Source organism: Tachyglossus aculeatus, chromosome X2, assembly GCF_015852505.1.
Source record: "Tachyglossus aculeatus isolate mTacAcu1 chromosome X2, mTacAcu1.pri, whole genome shotgun sequence".
Classification (NCBI taxonomy): Eukaryota; Metazoa; Chordata; class Mammalia; order Monotremata; family Tachyglossidae; genus Tachyglossus; species Tachyglossus aculeatus.
Genome location: NC_052100.1, coordinates 14,090,429 through 14,109,909, shown reverse-complemented (window position 1 = coordinate 14,109,909; position 19,481 = coordinate 14,090,429). Strand labels below are relative to the sequence as shown.

The 19,481-nt window shown below is 51.1% G+C and overlaps 1 protein-coding gene across 3 annotated transcripts; it reads left to right on the top strand.

Moving 5' to 3' along the window:
- The first annotated feature begins 1,955 nt into the window (after nt 1-1,955).
- ABHD17A (abhydrolase domain containing 17A, depalmitoylase) lies at nt 1,956-18,844 on the top strand. Of its 3 annotated transcripts, XM_038771115.1 has the most exons (6): nt 1,956-2,118; nt 3,466-3,832; nt 3,890-4,031; nt 12,673-12,867; nt 16,489-16,668; nt 17,679-18,844. In XM_038771115.1, exons 2-6 carry the CDS (start codon nt 3,703-3,705, stop codon nt 17,902-17,904), a joined length of 873 nt encoding a protein of 290 aa, XP_038627043.1. In that variant the 5' UTR covers nt 1,956-2,118; nt 3,466-3,702; the 3' UTR covers nt 17,905-18,844. The 3 variants fall into 3 exon arrangements, with proteins under 3 accessions (XP_038627043.1, XP_038627044.1, XP_038627042.1); XM_038771114.1 differs by having other exon boundaries at nt 1,959-2,118; nt 3,466-4,031; XM_038771116.1 differs by lacking the exon at nt 12,673-12,867 and having other exon boundaries at nt 1,958-2,118; nt 3,466-4,031.
- Nucleotides 18,845-19,481: the final 637 nt, after the last annotated feature.

The window sequence follows — 19,481 nt, the reverse complement described above, 5'->3', positions numbered from 1 at the left end:
CTATCAGCCATGATCTCCCTAAAATCTCCCCTGTCCCTTCTCAGTCCCTCCCCCGTTCCTGCCCCTTCTTCAACTATCCCATCTTTCCCAGCAGTATCTCTAGAGGAGATCTCCTACCTCCTACCTCAAAATCCACCCCCTCCACCTGCGCATCCGACCCCATTCCTTTACACCTTATCAAAAAATTGACCTCTCCCTTCTTTCCTCCCTAACAGCCACCTTCAACTGTTCACTCTCCGATGGCTTCTTCCCCCCTGCTTTCAAACATGCCCATGTCTCCCCTATCCTAAAAAAAACCCTCCCTTGACCCCACGGCTCCCTCCAGTTATCACCTCATCTCCCTCCTACCATTCCTCTCCAAACCCCTTGAACGAGTTGTCTAAACCCACTGTCTCAAATTCCTCTCCTCCAATTCTCTCCTTGACCCTCTCCAATCTGGCTTCCATCCCCTTTCACTCCACAGAAATCGCCCTCTCAAAGGTCCCCAAATGATCTCCTTCTTGCCAAATCCAACAGCCTCTACTGCATTCTAATCCTCCTCGATCTCTCAGCCACCTTTGAAACTGTCGACCACCCCCCCCGGAAACATTATCCAACCTCGGCTTCACTGACACTTCCCTGTCCTGGTTCTCCTCCTATCTCTCTGGCCAGTCATTTCTCAGTCACTTTCAAGGGCTCCTCCTCTGCCTCCCTCCCCCTAACTGTGGGGATCCCTCAAGGTTCAGTTCTGGGTCCCCTTCTATTCTCTATTCTCATTCACTCCCATGGCTTCAACTACCACCTCTTTGTGGATGACATCCAAATCTACATCTCCAGCCTTGATCTCTCCCCCTCTCTGCAGGCTCGTATTTCCTCCTGCCTTCAAGACATCTCTACTTGGCTGTCCTCCCATCCCCTCAAGCTTAACATGTCCAAAACAGAACTCCTTATCTTCCCACCAAAACTCTGTCCTCCCCAAGACTTTCCCATCACTTAGACTGCACCACCATTCTTCCTGTCTCACAAGCCTGTAACCTTGGCGTTATCCTTAACTCCTCTCTTTCATTCAACCCACATATTCAATCCATCACTAAATCCTGTCGGTTCCAATTTCACAATATCATTAAAACCCGCCCTTTCCTCTCCATCCAAACTGCTACCACGTTAAGGCAATCACTTATTCTATCCCGCCTTGATTACTGTATCAGCCTCCTTGCTGACCTCACATCCTTCTGTCTCTTCCCACTCCAGTCCAAACATCACTCTGCTGCCCGGGTCATTTTTCTACAAAAACGTCCAGGCCATATTTCCCCATTCCTCAAGAAACTCCAGCGGTTGCACATCACACAAAAAACTCCTCACCATTGGCTTCGTAGCCCTCCGTCACTTTAATCCCCTCCTACCGCCACTCTGATAGCACACTTCGCTCCTCTAACACCAACCTACTCACTGGGCCTCGATCTCATCATCCTACCTCCGACCCCTCACCCACATCCTGCCTCTGGCCTGGAACGCCCTCCCTTCCCTCCTCAAATCCGACAGACAATTGCTGCCCCCCTCCTTCAAAACCTCATTGATGGCACTTCTCCTTCAAGACGGCTTTCCTGACTAAGACCCCCCCCCTCCACTTTTCTGCTTCTCTCACTCCCTTCTGCATCGCCCTAACTTGCTCCCTCCAGTCCCACAGCAGTGTAATTCATTTATTTACATTGGTGTCTGTCTCACAGTCTAGAGTCGTTGTGGGCAGGGAATGTGTCTGCTTATTGTTATACTGTACTCTCCCAAGCGCTCAGTACAGTGCTCTACACACAGTAAGCGCTCAGTAAGTACAAGTGAATGAGTGAATGATTGAGAGGAGGTTGTCAGGGGTCGAAGGAAACGCCTCCCTTCTCTTCCCTTCCCTCCCCCGCTCTCTCCGAGCTCCTCCTCCCTCCCTCTTGGACCCGGGCGGCGACGGCGACGGTGGCGGCAGCTGCGTCACTTCCAGGCAGCGGAGCCCGAAGCGGTCACATCCGCCGCGGGCCCGGGCCGGGCGAGGCTGGGGCGGCGGCGCCCGGGAGAAGCCCAGAGCCCTTGCCCGCAGCCCTTGCCCGGCATGGAGCGCGGGCCCGGAGAGGGGTGGCCTCGAGCCCGAGATCGGTGAGTGCGGGGCTCATGGGGACCGGGAGCGCACCTGCCCCTCATCCCCTGGAGACTCTGTGTCCGTTACATTGTCGTCTTGTCCTCCCCCAAACGCTCAGTACAGTGTCGTCTTGTACTCCCCCAAACGCTCAGTACAGCCTGCAGTCAGCGCTCAATAAATACGATGGATCGATCGAGCCCATCACCACCGCCCCCGCTTTCTTCAGTCCCAAGTGGCTGCTTGAAGGGAGGCGGGGGCCGGCGGGGATCACCCCCTCCTGCCCCAGGCCCGAATGCGACCGTTTCCGGAGAAGGGTCCTCCGCGCCTTTTCCTCCCTCTGTTCCCCCACCCCCGGTTCTGACGCGCGCTTGCGGGCTGTGTCGTGTCTGTGAAACTGGCGGTGCTTGCCGCCGTCCGTGTTCGCGGTGTGAGTGTGTAAAAATATTCAGGCCCATTATGTGTACCCCGCCGGGGTTTGTTAGCTGGGCACGGACGTTTGTGGCTGTGATATCCACAGCCTGTACGTTCACCCAACAGCCCCCCTTACCCCATTTTGGGTGTAGGTTTGTACTTGTAACAGTCATTGGGGAGGGCCCCTCGTACTGCGTGTTATATGATCAACCTGATCACCTTGTATCCTCCCCAGCGCGTAGAACAGTGCTTTGCACATAGTAAGCGCTTAACAGATGCCATCATTATTATTGTGAGTCGAGCAGTAATCCCTGGGAGAGGAAGGCCAAGGGATGGAGAATGCAGTGAGCTTCGGGGGACATGGAGGAGTCGTGGTTCCGGGCCTCTTACCCTCCACCTCATTCCCCAGAGCATCCTCCCACCAGTTCGCACTTTCCTCATTGCAGGGGAATCCCATTAAACAGGCAAATCCATCCGATGATTTATTTTTGTCATACCTAGCCATACCTATGTTGCCAACTTGTACTATATGTTGCCAACTTGTACTTCCCAAGCGCTTAGTACAGTGCTCTGCACACAGTAAGAGCTCAATAAATACGATTGATTGATTGATTTTTGTCCTTTATCATCATCTCCCTCGATTGCCTCTGTGACTTCACCCTTTTACCTCCTCTCCCTCCCTCCCCCTCTTGCTCTTTGGATTTCCTTGCAACTCCAGAGCAGATGGAGGATTGCAGGATGTGAGGTCGGTTGGGTCCTCAGCCCTAGCGATTGGAAGTGGGACCTAGGAACTCTGTTCCGGTTCACTGCAAACCCTGAATCTAGCTAGACTTTCACCTCCGTTCTCTCGGTTTGCCTCATCATCCCTTTCGCTTAGGGGGAAGAAGGAGATATCACCTTAGTGCCTGGCTCCTGATGGCTTCCTTTTTCTCCCTCCCCCCTTTTCTCTGCAGGATGTTCCCAACTGGAGTTGGAAGGAGAATGAACAGTTTGCCCCAGAAGGCTGGAGTTGGACGATCCTAACAGATTTTTACAGGGTGGAAGGAAAACGTAGCTTCTCCTCGTTTTAGTGCTTTTTTTTATTTTTGTTTACATTTTAAGAAATTGTGATCCCAGGATTCTCTGCTGTCCTCAGTCCTTTCTCTGGGATTTTATATCCTCCATCCAGCTAGCCTGATCTGTCCCCCGCCATGAACGGCCTCTCTGTTAGTGAGCTCTGCTGCCTCTTTTGCTGTCCTCCTTGCCCCAGCCGGATTGCTGCCAAGCTGGCTTTTCTGCCCCCAGAGTCTACCTATACCATTGTCCCTGAACTGGATCCAGGTCCTGGGGGTGGGGGCTCCTCTGCTGCGATCCTCCACGGAGGGGCTGGGGCCCCAGGTCACTGGAAGTTACACCTGACAGATCGGGCAGATTTCCAGTACACTCAGAGGGAGCTGGATACCATGGAGGTGTTCTTGACCAAAAGCAATCGGGGCAACCGTATCAGCTGTATGTATGTCCGCTGTGCGCCGGGTGCTAGGTAAGCTATGCCCTTCCCTTGCCTTGGGGAATGGGAGGAGTGGGGAACTGGGGAGAGCCCTCTGAGGCTGGGTTCAGGCCACAGTCGTTTTGGAGTTGAGGTATTTGGCTAATATCACAGAGCTCAACACACCCCTTACCCATTGGTGGGGCAGCGGGGAGGGTCTCTGAAAGTTCTCCAGTCTAGGTGGTGGAGAGGCATTCATCCTGGGGTCTATCCTAAGAGATTTAGTGCAGCTCTCTTCCTCTTCCCACACCCACCTTGCTGTGGCCCCTTCCTCCCAGGCATACAAGGACATATATACCAGGGTAGGTTTCCAGGGAATGGTGGGGCTTGAAAGGGACATTTCTTGCTTAATAACCTGTTTCTGGTGGAGAATTAAATCCTCAAGATCCCCCACCCCCATCCTCTGCCACACACACACACACACACACACACACACACACTCTCTCTCTCTCTCTCTCTCTCTCTCTCTCTCTCTCTCTCTCTCTCTCTCTCTCTCTCTCTCTCTCCCCCCCCCCCCCCCCCCCCCACCCCCCCACCCCCCACCAATTTGGGCCCGGACCTCTCCCTTTAACGGATGACAATGTAAAACCTACAGCCAGTGTCCAGAACATTCTTCCCTGGATAGGCCAGAACTATTTGTCCTCTTTGCTGGGGGTCTTGGCAGGGAGCCTATCTGGTCCCTGGGCTCTTTCAACGCTATTCTTTCCCCTACCCCTACGCGGCTTTCATTCTATCACTTTGGTTTCCTAATTCGGGCATCATTTTTTTTTTTTTTTGGCTTCTGTGTTCTGCTCCCTCTTTGTCTACTATAATTGCTGTGACTCTTTCCCCCAGGCTTCCAGGACTTCTGTAGGCTGAAGTGTGGGACCCAAAAGGTTACCTCAAGCCCCCCATGCCTGGGAGACACCTGAAGGGGTCAGAGGAGATTGCTGGCAGTACTTTCTTGCTGTCTTGAGTCATATTTCCTAGAAAGATTCCTGAATTGATCCTTAGCCAAGCTCAGGGCCCTGGACCTCAGTTCTGTGAGGAGCAGCAGAACTTGGGCATATGGAGAACTACTCTCATTTCACCTTTCTTTGTTCTTGGACCCTGGCCATTAGGGTGGAGAACCCAGCCCCAGTGTAAAGAAACCTTGTCGTGTCTCAGTTTGTGTGAGTGTGTATTATTGGACATAAGTAAAACGGACAGGAACAGAAGTAAAATTGAGCATGAGAATCTTAGGAAGGGCAATAGCGCTTATTTATGGTGGGGCAAATGTGATTGTGTGGTTGTAACAATTGTAACAATCCACTACGTTGTAAGGACCTCCACTAGGCTGCAAGCTCCTTGAGGGTAGGGATCATATCTACTAATGCTATTGTACTCTCCCAACCACTTAGTAAGGTGCTCTGCATGTGGTACATGCTCAATGAATCCCATTGATTGATTGCATGACAGGCTTTTATATACCTGGGTCTGATGTAGGGTTTAGAACTGGGGGCATTATGAAATATTATTAAGCATCTCCTGAGTGCAACACTTTGTACTGAGTGCTTGGGAAAGTACAGCAGAAGCAAAAGACTTGCTCCCTCCCCATGAGGAGCTTATAATTCTCCCTTCTGGTCTGTCTATCCACCTCAATCTGTGACCTTTGGACACTTGATATTCTCCCCATTCCCAACACCACAGCACTTACCTTTAAATTATATATTATAAATTATTTATTTATATCAATGTCTGTCTCCCCCTCTAGACTGTAAGCTTGTTATGGCTTGCCATCCCACAACCTACAGTGAAGCTGTGTGTGTTCCTAGCTGCACCTGGCTTGATTTGGATGCTGGAGGGGCACTTGAGCTGGCCAGGTTTGATTTCCAGGCTAGGCCTGCCCTGTGAAGGTCCTCTTTGTAGCCCAGTAGGATGATCGATGGCTGAATGAAGCAAACAACCCACTCCTCAGGCTGGCGATGACTGGCTCTGTGGTCAAGGCCTGGTTGAAGCAGCATGGCGTAGTGGATAGAGCATGGGCCTGGGAATCAGAAGGTCATGGGTTCTAATCCTGCTCTGCCACCTGTCTGTTGTGTGACCTTGGGCAAGCCACTTCACTTCTCTGTGCCTCAGTTACCTCATCTGTAAAATGGGGATTAAGACTGTGAGCCCTATGTGGGGCAGGGACTGTGTTCAACCTGATTTGTTTGTATCCACCCTAGTGATTAGTATAGTGTCTGGCACATTGCAAGCACTTAACAAATACCATAATAATAATAATAATTATTATTATTATGGTCAGGGAAAGTACAGTGCCTGGCACATAGTAAGCACTTAAATACCAAAATAATAATAATAATGATAATAATTATGGTCAGGGAATGTGTATGCTAATTCTGTTGAATTATACTCTCCCAAGAACTTAGTACTGTGCTCTGCACATAGTAAGTGCTCAATAAGTACAATTGATTCATTATGATTTAATGGGAGAAGCAGACCTACAAAATATTTACAAATTGTGAGAGCAGTAGGAAGGCCAAAAAATCAGATAAGGAGTAGAGTGAATATTACAGAATGAAATATCAGAATATCTAATTGAGTGTACAACTGAATATGCACATATATGTAAATACTGAGGCTGGGTTTAAATACATACATGGATTTTAATGGTAACTGTTGGGTTGCTATGATGCGGGATGTTGGCAATTCACTAAGGAAGGCTTCCTGGAGGAGGTAATATTTTAGCGGGGCTTTAAAGATTGGGAGGACTGAGGTATGGCAGATTTGGAGGGATGGGGAGTTCCAGACCTTTGGAACAGTGTGAGCAATGGATCAGAGGTGGGCTGTTCAGGAGTGGAGTACAGTTAGAAGGTACGCTTGGCAGGAACATAGAATGAACTGAGGAGCAGGCGGTTAACTTGACACAGAGTATTGAGGGGACAAGGCACTGAGGGAGTGATGGAAAAGAGAGGGAGAAATAGGGGGAGAGAAGAAAAGCGGCAGGTAGAAGGGACAGAGAAGGAGACGGAGGGAGGGGCAGAGAAAGTATGAGGTGGTGGAGGAGGAGAAGAGGAAAGGAGGAGGAGAGGAAGGTTAGAGGGCACTTGTGAATGTGTCTTTTCTGTTGTACTCTTCCTAGTGACTAATACAGTGCTCTGGACAGAGCAGATGCTCAGTGAATTAACGTCCTGCTGCACTGTCACCATCTTACACTCCTCCACTGGCATTGCTGCTGTTGTTTAGGTCGTTCTCACTGTGTTGTGGGCCAGGCCAGAGGTTGCCCTTGCCCCTGGCCCTGGAGGGCCGCTTGAAGCCGTTGCGTATCCCGACCTGGCAGTCGGCCGTGCCAAGGTAACCACAACTCATGTTTCAGTGGTGGCAGTTTTGCTATTTTGAGCTTCTTGAGGACAGGACTATGTCTACTAACTCTGTTGAACTCTCTCAAGCAGTTGGTTCAGGTCTCTGCAGAGAGCAAACACTCAAAAAACACTACTGATTGATGGCTCTGGCTTAGCCAGCCTGAACCTGGTGCTGCCACCATCTGCCAATTTTAGCAGTGGGTGAAGCAGCTCTGGACAGCCTCTCCTGCCCCTCCCTCCTCCCCTCGCTTCCCCCCCCCCCCCCCCGGGGGTACCAGGGACAAGGTGGGGGCCTCTGGCCTGGCCCCACAGCCCATTAAGGACAACAGAAACCCCACAGATACCGGAAGCTGGGCACCATGTCAATCAGTGAACCAGTGGTATTTATTGAAAGTCTACTGAATTCTAAGTATTGTACAGAACAACTGGGAAAGTACAAGAGTAGCAGGATACAAATGCCCAGACCTCAAAGAGCTTACAGTTTAATGGGTGAGACACAAAAATGCTTTGCAAATAAGTGAAAGCAAGAGAAAGAATAATGATGTAGTAGGAATTAGGGCAAATACATCATGATGAAACAGCTGAATAAACAGTTGCATGCAGAAATCAAAATATACATATCTAAATGAGTGCTGAGGATAGGAATAGAAAACATAAGTGGGTTGATGTCACTGGGATGTTGTGAATTAATTTGGGGGTGAAGGCTTCCTGGAAGAGGTGAAATTTTTGGAAAGTTGAAGATGGGGAAAGCGGTAGTTGAACATATTGTTGGGGGAGGGAGGTCTAAGCTGGGAGAACAGCATGAGCAAGGGATCAGAGGGGGAAAAATCGAGAGTGAGGTCATCCTTCCAGCAGTGGGCAAGACGGAGTTGTCATCTTGGTTCCACTTCTAGCTTCAGTGGATAGGGTAGGCTAGCTTTGGCTGCTCGTCCTGCCCTAAAAGGTATGGGGACAGAGTCATTAAGTTTGCCCCAGGGTGCCAAGCTTGTGGGTATAATTGTTCCCTTTGCCCTCATGGAGTTAGACCTAGACTGGAGCAAAGTGAAGAGAGCTGATATATGAAAACTGGAGAAAGCTGGTGGGGTGACTTGAATTCAAGCCACTGGTAAGGAGTTTTTGTTTGTTATGTGTTATGGAGGGAGAAGGATTCCTATTGGAGGTCTTTGAGGACTGGAGAGATTGGTTCTGAGATGTTTCAGGAAGCTAATCTGATGTAGTAAGAACTGAGGGAGGGAGAAACTAGAAACAGTGAGGAGGTCAATACACTAGTCTAGCCACAGTATAAGAGGTGCTTTATCCAGAGTGGTGACTGGGTGGCAAGGGGCAGATGGGAGACATGTTCTGGAGGAAGAATGGCCAGGATGTAGAATTTGAGAGCTGAAGGAGGATGAGGAGTTGAGGATGGCATCAAGGTTGCAAGATGGGAAGGTTAGGCAGAGGAAAGAGGTTAGGAGGTAAGACAAGAAGTCCACTTTGGGACAGGTTGAGTTTGAGGTGTTGGTGGGCCATGCAAGTGGAGAGGTTTTGGAGGCAAGAGGTGATGCAAGATTGAATAACAGGAGGAGCTAGAGAGGTACACATGGGAAGCAGCATGGCCTAGTGGGCCTGGGAGTCAGAGGACTTGGGTTCTAATCCTAGCTCTGCCACTTGTATGCTGTGTGATCTTGGGTTAGTCACTTTATTTCTCTGGGTCTCAGTTACCTCATCTGTAAAATGGGGATTAAGACTGTCATCCCTTTGTGGGGCAGGGGCTGTGTCCAACCCGATTATCTTTTATCTACTCCAGTGCCTGGCCAGTTGTAAACACTTAACACATATCATTTTTTTACAAAGTGGTAAAAGCGAAGGGAGCAGAGGAGCTCCCCAAGGGAAAAGAGATGGTGACCAAAAACAGATCCCTGAGGGATGGTTCATTTAGGGGATAAGTGGAAAAGGAGCTGGCGAAAGAAATGGAGAAATACGAGAAGTATGGAGAGAACTAGGTGAAGTACCATATCAGCAAAAACTAAGATCTAATAGCATTCCAAGAAGAACGGTGTGGTCGAAAGCAGCTGAGAGGTTAGGGAGTAGAGCCCTTTGGACTTAACTCTAAGGAGATTATCAGACTTTAGGGAGTGCATTCTCAGTGGAATGAAGTGGAGTGAAAACCTGACCTGTAGTGGGTCAAGAAGACAACTGATAGGAAGTGAAGATTGTAGATGTCAAGGACTTTGAACAGGAAAAGGAGGAGGGAGATGGGTTGATAGCTGGAGGCGACTGTGTACTAATAATAGCATTTCTTCAGCATTGTACTCAGTGCTGGGAGAGAATACACAGGTGGGAACAGTCCCTGTCCCTCGTGGGGCTCACAAAGAGTTTTTAAGTGGGGAGAAGGGATTGGAGATGGACACATCAGGAGTGATGAAACATGAAAATACAACACAAATATCCCGAATAGGCTCAAAGCCTTGGCAGCGAAGGATGCAGGGGAAGCTTTTTAAGGTAGGGGAGGCATAAGTGTGTTTGAAGGCAGAGAAGAATGAGCCATCTGAGAACGGGAAATTGAAGATAGCAGTAAGGGAGGGGAGGAGTGTGGGACTGAGCGTTTTTAGAGATGGGAGGGTATGGGGTCAGACACGCAGGTAGAGGGGGTTGGGTTAGAGAGCAAAGCAGGAGTTCTGAGAGAAAGCTGCTAAGGAGGAGAAAATTATATTACAGTCTGTCTACCCTTCTAGACTAAGCTCATTATGGGCAGGGAACATGTCTGCTAATTATGTTGTATTGTACTTCCCCAGCCACTTAGTACAGTGCTCTGCACACAATAACCACTCAGTAAATACCATTGATTGGTTGAGAAAGAAGAGGAGTGAGAAGTAGAGCAGAAGGATTTGGGGACGTTCACCCCTGATTGTTTTTGTTTTGTCAGCCAAGTAGCTGGAGAGGTCATCAGGAGTTAGGAAAGGAGGCGGCAGAGACACTGGTAGTTTCAAAAGAGAATTAAAGGTCTGGAATTGTAGGTAGGAAATTTGGGACTAAGAATAGGTAAAGGTGGAATTGAAGTGTTGCTGAGCAGGAGAGATGGCTGAATTGCAGCAGGACAGAGTGAATTTAAAGGGTCAGAAGTCGGCCCAGTGCCTGGATTTTCCTCTGCAGCACTCAGCTGCACAAGGGAGCCCAAGTGGAGGAAGTGGACTGAAGGGGTGATGCAAGACTGGGAGTTGGTGGTGAGAGAGCGATGGATGGATGTTATGTTTGGTAGTGAGGGCTGTATTGAAAGTATGGACTTCAGCATCAAGGGATGGGAGGATGGTAGGGAGTCCAAGTTGGTGTGAGTTGAGTGGGCCCAGAATTGTGAGAGGTGAGGACAGAATTTGAAAAAGGAAGTTTTGGTAAGGTGGCATTATGTGGGCTGTAGGGACAAAGTGATCTTGTAGGTGTAGGGGAAGGAAAAGAGCCCCTCATTTCTCTAGGCTAGCTAGCCCTGGGCATCCTGTATTCTGTAAGAGAAGCAGTGTGGCTCAATGGAAAGAGCACGGGCTTTGGAGTCAGAGGTCATGGGTTCAAATCCCAGCTCTGCCACTTGTCAGCTGTGTGACTTTGGGCAAGTCACTTAACTTCTCTGGGCCTCAGTTACCTCATCTGTAAAGTGGGGATTAAGACTGTGAGCCCCACGTGGGACAACCTGATCACCTTGTAACCTCTCCAGTGCTTAGAACAGTGCTTTGCACATAGTAAGTGCTTAATAAATTTCATTATTATTATTATTATTATTATTATTAAGGCTTGACAAGTCCTGGGCATTTGGGTAGCCACATGTCCTCTTGCTCTCAGGGACCCCAAGACAGGACCACCAGTAATAGCATGGTCTGGATGACCTAGGGGTCAGTGGGACTTTTGGAGGCAGAGATTAAGATTGTTTAAGTAACAGGAGCAGATATTTATACGCTACAGCTCCTAAGAGGCTATCTCTCTGTAGCATAATAGTAATGGGAGCTGATGCTGCAAATGGAGGGCCCTGATTGGGACCTAACTCTGGGGTACCCTCCCTAGAGCTGCGCTAGTTCTCATTGGCTTTGGTGTTTTGTTCTGAATGGGAAGGATCAGGGCCTCCATTACCCCATGCTCCTAAATCCAGCCTGGGGCTCGTCACCATTGGCTTGTGGCTCAGGACCTCCCTAAACACAACACTTGGATTCCCTGTGCTCAGAGAATTAGGCCGAGGAAATGTCAGAAGGGGCGGTCAGAAGGACTAGGATTGGAGTGGCCCCATGGACCAGTCTGAGGACCTCAGGGACCAATCTATAGCAGCTAGAGCCATGGGGCAAGTTGTCACCCAGACCAATCCCACGGTCTACCTCCCAGAAGCCCTGTTGGGGCTACAGCCTGCGTGTCCTCCCAACCATCAGGTGCCAGGTTTCTGTTCTCTCCAGCTGCCACCTTTTCTCTTGGCTCTTGGGAGCACTGAGGCCTGATTCCTTACAGTAGCAGCTGGAAGAGTCCTGCGAAGAACATGAACCAAAGGGGGGCAGGCACCCTCTCCCCTGCATATCCCCTTGCTGCCCCTGAACACTCAAGCCTGCCACTAGGACTCACCAGTCTCCACCCTTACCAATCCTCTTGTCCTTCTCCCTTCTCTTTGATCAGAGGCATGGAGAAGATAAAAAAGTGAGTGGCAAAGGGAGCCATGGGGAAGCCAAGCAATTGTCTGCTGCCCATTTTCCCTTGGGGGTTTTAAATGGCACTATGGATGCAGGTGTCAGGGGATGTAAAGGCTCGGAGAAGTGCACACAAGAGAGTATTAGCTCTGGGTTTGTGTGTGTGCCATGTGAACAAGAAGCGTGTTCTCAAACAATCAATCAATAGCATTTGTTGAGTGCTTGAAAGAGTAGATAGAATTTGCATGTGTGTGTGCGTACATGTTCTTGTGCATGCGTGCATGCATGCAAAGGCCCTCTGTGGAGATCAAAACAAAAAATGTGGGGGGCAGTGATGGTTTTGAGGGGGTAGAGCCATAAACTGAGCTCCTCCTTTGTGCTTTTTAAAATTCCCTCCTTGTCTGCAGTGATACACATGTGAGTGCACTCACATCCAGTCCCTGCTTCTCCTTCCTGTTTTTCATCTCTTCATTCCTCTGCCCCATCCCTTTTCTTTCTACCATTCCCCAGTGACCCTTACTCCTGGTTGTCCTGGGAATGTCTGACACACTCAGCCCTCAGGGAGGCCAGGATTCACCTCCTCAGCCCTTCCCAGCAGAGAGGGAAAGCTGTGCCTGGGAGCCCAGAGGGAAGGGGTCAGGGAGTGACAAGGCTTCGGCCACTGCTCACCCCTCCCAGGTTTACGGTGCTCTTCTCCCATGGCAACGCGGTGGACCTAGGCCAGATGAGCAGCTTCTACATTGGACTCGGTACCCGGATCAACTGCAACATCTTCTCCTACGACTACTCGGGCTATGGAGTGAGCACAGGGAAACCCACGGAGAAGAACCTATATGCTGATATTGATGCAGCCTGGCAGGCCCTGCGCACCCGGTGAGCCCCCACTCTGCCTGCTGGTAATCCCTTGGTTGGGTCAGGCTGGCTTGGTTGCTCAGAGAGGGTCTGGGGATGCGGAAAGAGGAATGTGAATCTCGATGGAAGGGCCCAGCCCACTAACTCCCTTTTGGCCCTTGGGAATCCAGCTGGAGAGTTCTCTTGTTTTCCACTAGGGATGAAAACTCCAATTTGGGGTTGTTCGTTTCTCTTCATTCTGAGATCACAGTACAATTCTTGGAAACGGTAGAAAAAGAAGCAATTTGTCCACCCGGCCTGACTTTGGTCACAGTACCAGGCTCCCTTCCAGGACAGGAAAAACACCACCCCGGCAGCTTACCCCACTGGGTGGCCACCTGACTCCCAAATGTTCAGATTGATCCTACCTGGTTCTCCATGTGGGAAGGAGACATGGTTGGAAAGTGTGGTTACCTGTGTGGGGAAACTGAAGCACCTAGCTCTGGCTGGGGGAAGTTGCCTGAGACCTCACTGGGAGTTAAGGGGCAAACTACATGTTCCTGGCTGGGTCATGGGGATGACCCTGGTTGTTTCTGGGGTAATAGGCCCCAGGAGGCAGGACCACTCTGGCAACCCTGGAGGTTCTTGTTTGCTGTACTGTAGACTGGGCAGTCTGGTTCATGGAATAAGCCTGATCCTCCATGACAGCCCCAGAACTACTGGTTCAAACTCACCTTGACCTGGACCAGATTCAGACCTCCCACTGGGAGTGGCAAGACAGGAGGATGAGAGTGTGTGGGTAGTCACTTGCCTGGGGGAATTCTTCGGAAAGGACTCTTGGGATGGGAATTGGAAGATATCAAGATGGGACAAGGGGGAACATGTCAGTCCCTTCTGGGACAAGCAAGTGACCTGGTCACACATGGTGGAGAAAACAGCACCAAAATGGCCACCAGCTGAACCTGAGACTTTAGTAGCCTAGAGTTCCCCGGTGGCTTCGTCTTTACACTCTGGACTGGCAAGACCCTGTTGGGAACCAGAACCTTTCAGGGAACCGAAGGCTCCTAGGAAGCAGTTCTGAAGCCACTGCCTATCTGAATAGGAAGACCTGGAAGCCATTGGCCCCAGGGGGCAGGGGAGAAGACTGGAAGAAGAGCTAGAGGGAGAGGAAACTATGCAACCATGTTACGCTTCCTCCTGTGCTGGCAGCACATACTGTTCTTCTTGGGCCAATCCCTCGGCCTCCCGAATTGGGCCCCAGGCTGATACTTCTGCTTAGATCCCAGCATGTGGCCCAGTGGTGCTACTGGCCGGACCAGTTCCACTTGTTCTCAGGGCTGGTGAGAGAGGGGGTGGCAGCTACTGCTGAATCAGCCAAGCCTGGGGCTGATGGCAGGGTTGGCAATGCAATGGTTACCATGACAACCTGTGGACCCTGCCCCTTTCCTGCTTCCCCCATTCACCTCTGGCATGGGCCCTTCCTGGAGCTGATGATGATCTTGATGATGTAGGAGTATGGCAGGGTGAGGCACATGGAGATTCACTGCTTCCCACTGGGCCTGAGGCTGGAGCTGACTCATGAAATGATGAGTTGGTCTTCACATCTAACTTCCTGATGGCACCCAATCCAGAGTGGTGGGCTAGCTCAGTTTACTTGCCCAACTGTCCAAAGAGAAGGATGGGCCCAGGGAGAACTCAGGGGAGACCAGGAGTGTCTTTTACTTCTGTCCTCCCTTCCTAACCCAGCCCTCTGTTCCCTACATGGATCCTTTCCTCAGTCTGCTCCAGTTCTTCACCTCAGTTCTGCTGTTCCTCCTGCTGCTCTGACACTTCTCCCTGTACCTTCAGTTCTGCAGATGTCTGCTCTGCCTGCACCCCTGGGCCACCTCAGGACATGCTCCAAAGGCAGGTTTGGGTTGAATTCTCACATTAGTGAGTCCTAGAGAGGCACCATCGATGAAAGTTTCAAAGTGATCTCGGGCCCATTTCCATTGGATGCCTTGTTTGACCAGCTTCCCCAGCCTCCAGGTTTGAGTTATTCTCAGCTGGCCCCAGCCAAAGCCAGATGAAGAGACTTTGTTCCTTCAACCTCTTCCCCCTCTCTACAACGTGGAGATTTGGAAGAACTGGGCCCTTTGATCTTAGGACATCTGGGCCCGTAGAAAAAGTGTCTGACTGGTCTCATGCCCAGATCTGCCATCACCTCGCTACATGTCAGCCATTGCACTTCTCTCCTCGTAGAGCTTGGGACAGGAAGAGTCTTCAGAGAAAAGGGAGTGACCAGGGCAAAAGGCTGATTCCGACTGAAGAGTTTTGGAGCCCACTGGGGCCCAGCCTCCCCATCTTTCTTTTCCGTGTCAGATGTAGGGTAGCAAACTTGCCCCCAGCTGGCAGACCTGGGAGCAGGGTGACTTCTGTTGCAGTATGATTCCTGCAGGTCTAACATGTATTTCACCAGTCTCCAACTTGATGACCAGATAAGCCCACCTCCCCACCTTCTGACCTCTCCCTCCCCTTCCCGTCCACCCTCTCGGTGGCTCTTCAACCCCCCCCCCCCCACCCCCATTTCAGCTTTAAACATGTTTTGCCATTACCCTGCAACTCTCATTTGCCTCCCAACCCCACCACACCTCTGAATCTACCTGCCCCACCTCCACAATCCCCCCTCTTCTCTTGCTCTCCTCAGTTCAAGCCTGTATCTGCAGTGACCTGACCCTACCTTTCTTTCTACCCTGGCATGTTCCGCTATCACTGCTTACAAAAAGAATCTTTAATTTCCTCTTCAAGAAATGAGGGGAGGGGAGAGGGGGAGGTATGTGGTGAGGGCAATTATGCGAGTAAATTCAGTATAAGGCAGCACTGGACTTGCATTACAGGGAGCCTAAAGGAGAAGCCAGCAAGCCACAGTTGACTCCATTCCCTGTGATTCTGGGTTTGATCTAGTTCTACACCAAAACCCTTGGATCCTAGTCAAAATTGGGTCATCCTGAGTCTCCCTTGGAGAGTGAGTATGTAAGATGGTCATAGAGTCCAGTTATGGGTCTGTGAGCATCAATGTCCAGTTTAATCTGGGTCCTCACCTTTCCTACCCCCTCAAGCTACTCCGGTACCTAGACTCTACCAGGAGCTCAGCATCAGGATGGATCCAGATGCCCCCAGGGTCCATTGCCCACAGATGCAGGCCCCTGAGAAGAGCCATCTTATCAGTTTAGGAGGCTCAAGACCCTTTTCCGCCTCACTGGAAAGAAAATGAGAGACAGGCAAATGTCACTCGGTTGCCTGTTTCTTGCTCCTGGCTGGCCATCAGCTTCTTCTCACCCCAGCTCAAAGCCCTTTCCCCTGACAGATTCCCTGCCCCAGCACAGTTGGCCCTGCCATGACTTCCTAGGTACCTTCTGTTTTAGCCCATTGTTCTCCCCTTCTTGCTCTTGTCCATCCCTCCCCAGATCTCCAAATCCAAACTGCCCTTTCAAACACTGCCCTGTGATTGTGGTCCAGGAAAGAAGCAAGCATGGGTGTGTAGCAGGGGAGATGAGCAGAGCCCAGAGGAACTGGAGGGGGAAAACTGGGCTACGGGGAGGAAGGAGGATGGAGCCAGGATTTGGAGCCAGTGGATGACTCAGTTGCCTCTACCCCCTCCCCACCCCTTCACCCCCACGCCAGGTATGGCATCAGCCCGGAGAACATTATCCTGTATGGACAGAGCATCGGCACTGTGCCCACTGTGGATCTGGCTTCCCGCTACGAGTGTGCTGCTGTGGTGCTGCACTCACCCCTCACCTCCGGCATGCGCGTCGCCTTCCCTGACACCAAGAAGACCTACTGTTTTGACGCCTTCCCCAAGTGAGGGTGCCTGGTGGCCAAGGAGCTGGGTGGGGCAAACACACAGACTAGAGGGGGTGGCACTTGGGTTATGGAGGTGCAGGGGCATGGAGTGGGGATGGGGGCATAGTATTGATGGGATCATAGGTATGGCTGGGGCCCAAGATCTCTGACAGATGGTGGCTGGGTTGGGTGGGGAGGGGGTGCCCTCTTGTGTCATCTTATCCCAAGGGCCAAAGTCTTCCTTCTAAAGAAAAGTTTGTTGCTGGGGTGCCAGGAGCACCCTCCTGTCCAAACTAGGCTTCTAGAACTCTTGTCCTTGACTGTGGCCCTCCCCACCGTTAAGGGGGTAAAGGACTCTGGACCAAGCAGATCTGGGAGGAAGCTAAATTTTCCTGGAGGGTGGAAGTTGTGGGCACCCTGGGTTGGGATCTTTCTGCCCCTTCCCAGCCCTAAACTTGAAATCTTAGAGGGAAACTGACCACAAATGGTTAAAAGGACCGGGTTTCCAAGCCCAATTCACCTTCTCTGGCCTCCTGTGGGGTGTGGTTGGGGAATGGGAGAGGGAGAGGGGAAATCAAAAGAATTCAGCCCAACTCAAGTCTCTCCACCTCCAAAGAGTTCCCTGAGTAATCTCAGAGTGCTCCATTTCTCAGACGAGGTGCTGAGCAACTGCTTGCTGGGTGGGGAGCGGACAGAAGAGAAGAGAAAGACAAAGAGGAGGAAGTGATGGGTCAGATCCAGAATACAGAGGAAATTTACCCAGGAGTTCTGATTTCCAATTGCCTCCTTAACTGCTTTGAAATCTAGAAGAGGGAGGTTCCTGGAGAAAGGAGTGATTCAGGGTGGGAGGCAGAGATCAGTTTGGCTAATGGCTCGGCCTCTGGAGAAATTAAGCCATCTGCTGTCATCTGGGTACCCTGGGGTAAGGCTGGATTGGAGAGCAGGAGGATCAGAAGGGTGAGAGGTGGGAGAAACTGGGCTGCCCCCTTCCCCTACCCTGGGCTGACTCTTGTCCTCCCCTTCCTCAGCATTGAGAAGGTGGCGAAGATCACATCTCCAGTGCTCATCATCCACGGCACCGAGGACGAGGTAATCGACTTCTCCCATGGCTTGGCGTTGTATGAGCGCTGCCCTAAGGCTGTGGAGCCCCTCTGGGTGGAGGGTGCTGGCCACAATGACATTGAACTGTACAGCCAGTACCTGGAGCGCCTGCGCCGGTTCATCTCCCAAGAGCTGACCAGTCAGCGCAACTGAGGGGCTTCCCCAACCTCCTGGCCCCCATCCTAAGGGATAGCCTGCCAGGGACTCACACCCGTGACTGTTGCTGGAGTTGGGACTGGACAAATAGACAGGTCAGCAGCTTCTGGTTGCCACAAATACAGATGGAGCTCAAAGATTTTGACAAGGTTGCTGAGAGGACCCAGTCGTTTGAGACATGGGAACTCCTGGGGCCTTCCCCGGTGCCTACCACAGACTCTGCAAACTAAGGTTGGTCCTGGAAAGGGAAGGGGAATTCTCCCCCCGCATCCTCTCAACCCCTTTCTTTCCCTATCTGGTGGCCTCTACCAGCAGGTGAGCAAATTGCCCCTCCTCCTCCCCCGCCACCCCTACTGACCTGCAGCAGTGCCCCCTCCCTCCCTCCGCCAATTCCTGCTCATGCAGTTGGCCTGGGGCCTGCCCTATGCTCAAGACAGGCTGAGCAATCTCCCCTCAAAGACTCCCCCTGCTGCCCTCCTTTACTGCAACAAGAGCAATAAAACGCCTGCCCAGAATTGGGTGGCGCATCTGGTGGCTGGGGCCTCCCTGTTGTACCTCACTGCTCCTGCCGCCCCAAGGAGCTGTTGACTTGCATGTCACCCATTGAATAGCTTGCTCCACCTTACTGTCCCCTCCCATCCCCAGAGAAGTCAACTCTTCCCCCAGCAGAGACATGGGCCTGACCTCCGTCCACTTTCCCCATCCCCAGTGACTCTCCCCAAAGGGAGACTTCCCTTACCACAGGAGCCCGTACTGGTGGGACAGCAGGAAAAGAAGGCCCAGGACTGCTCACTCTCTCCCCCCGCCCCCCATAGTCCTTTAGCCTGCCCCCATCATGTACAGATATTTAGCTAAATGAAGCTACATCTCTCAAATGGTTTTGGAAGCCAAAAGAAAAAGAAAGAAAGAAATTAAAGGTTTAAAATTTTACAACTTTTCTCTTTTTTCTATTGGAGCTCTTTCTTTCTAGCCTATGCCCCTGCCACTGCTCTTCACCCCCAGGCAACCTATTGGGGAAGACTGGGTCCTTTACACCCCTCAAACTGACACTATCCCCAATCCTGGACTCCATTTCCATCATCCCGTTACAACTGGCTCTCTAGCATGTAAAGTGAGGCTTGGTGCTCCTTGAAGGTCATACAACCTCCCAGACTTGTGGAGAAGGGCCACACCTCCCCATTGCACGTACACACATCTCTCACTTTAGCCTCTCCTTGCAGGTGGAACTGTCCTGGCCAGAGGCTTGAGGGAAAACCCAGCCCTGCTTTTCACACATCCAGGAAACAAGTGGGTCATTCTCAACCTGACCAGGAAGATGGGAAGGAGTCCCCAGATTTCAACCAGGGGTACAGGTACCCTAGGGTACTTTGATAAGCATGGCTATTATGGTAACAGCAGCATGGCCTAACAGGTAGAGCATGGGCCTGGGAGACAGAAGGTCCTGGGTTCTTGTCCTGGCTCTGCCACTTTGTCTGCTGTGAGACCTTCAGCAAGTCACTTACCTCTCTAAACCTCAGTTACCTCATTTGTAAAACAGGGATTATGACTGTGAGCCCCATGTGGGACAGGGACTG

What these genes read in the sequence shown, in the direction of transcription:
- ABHD17A (XM_038771114.1), top strand. Translation starts at nt 3,703, where the DNA reads ATGAACGGCCTCTCTGTTAGTGAGCTCTGCTGCCTCTTTTGCTGTCCT. An exon ending in CGCTGTGCGCCGGGTGCTAG is followed by an intron (nt 4,032 to 12,672) that starts GTAAGCTATGCC and finishes CACCCCTCCCAG; the next exon opens with GTTTACGGTGCTCTTCTCCC. An exon ending in TGGCAGGCCCTGCGCACCCG is followed by an intron (nt 12,868 to 16,488) that starts GTGAGCCCCCAC and finishes CCCCCACGCCAG; the next exon opens with GTATGGCATCAGCCCGGAGA.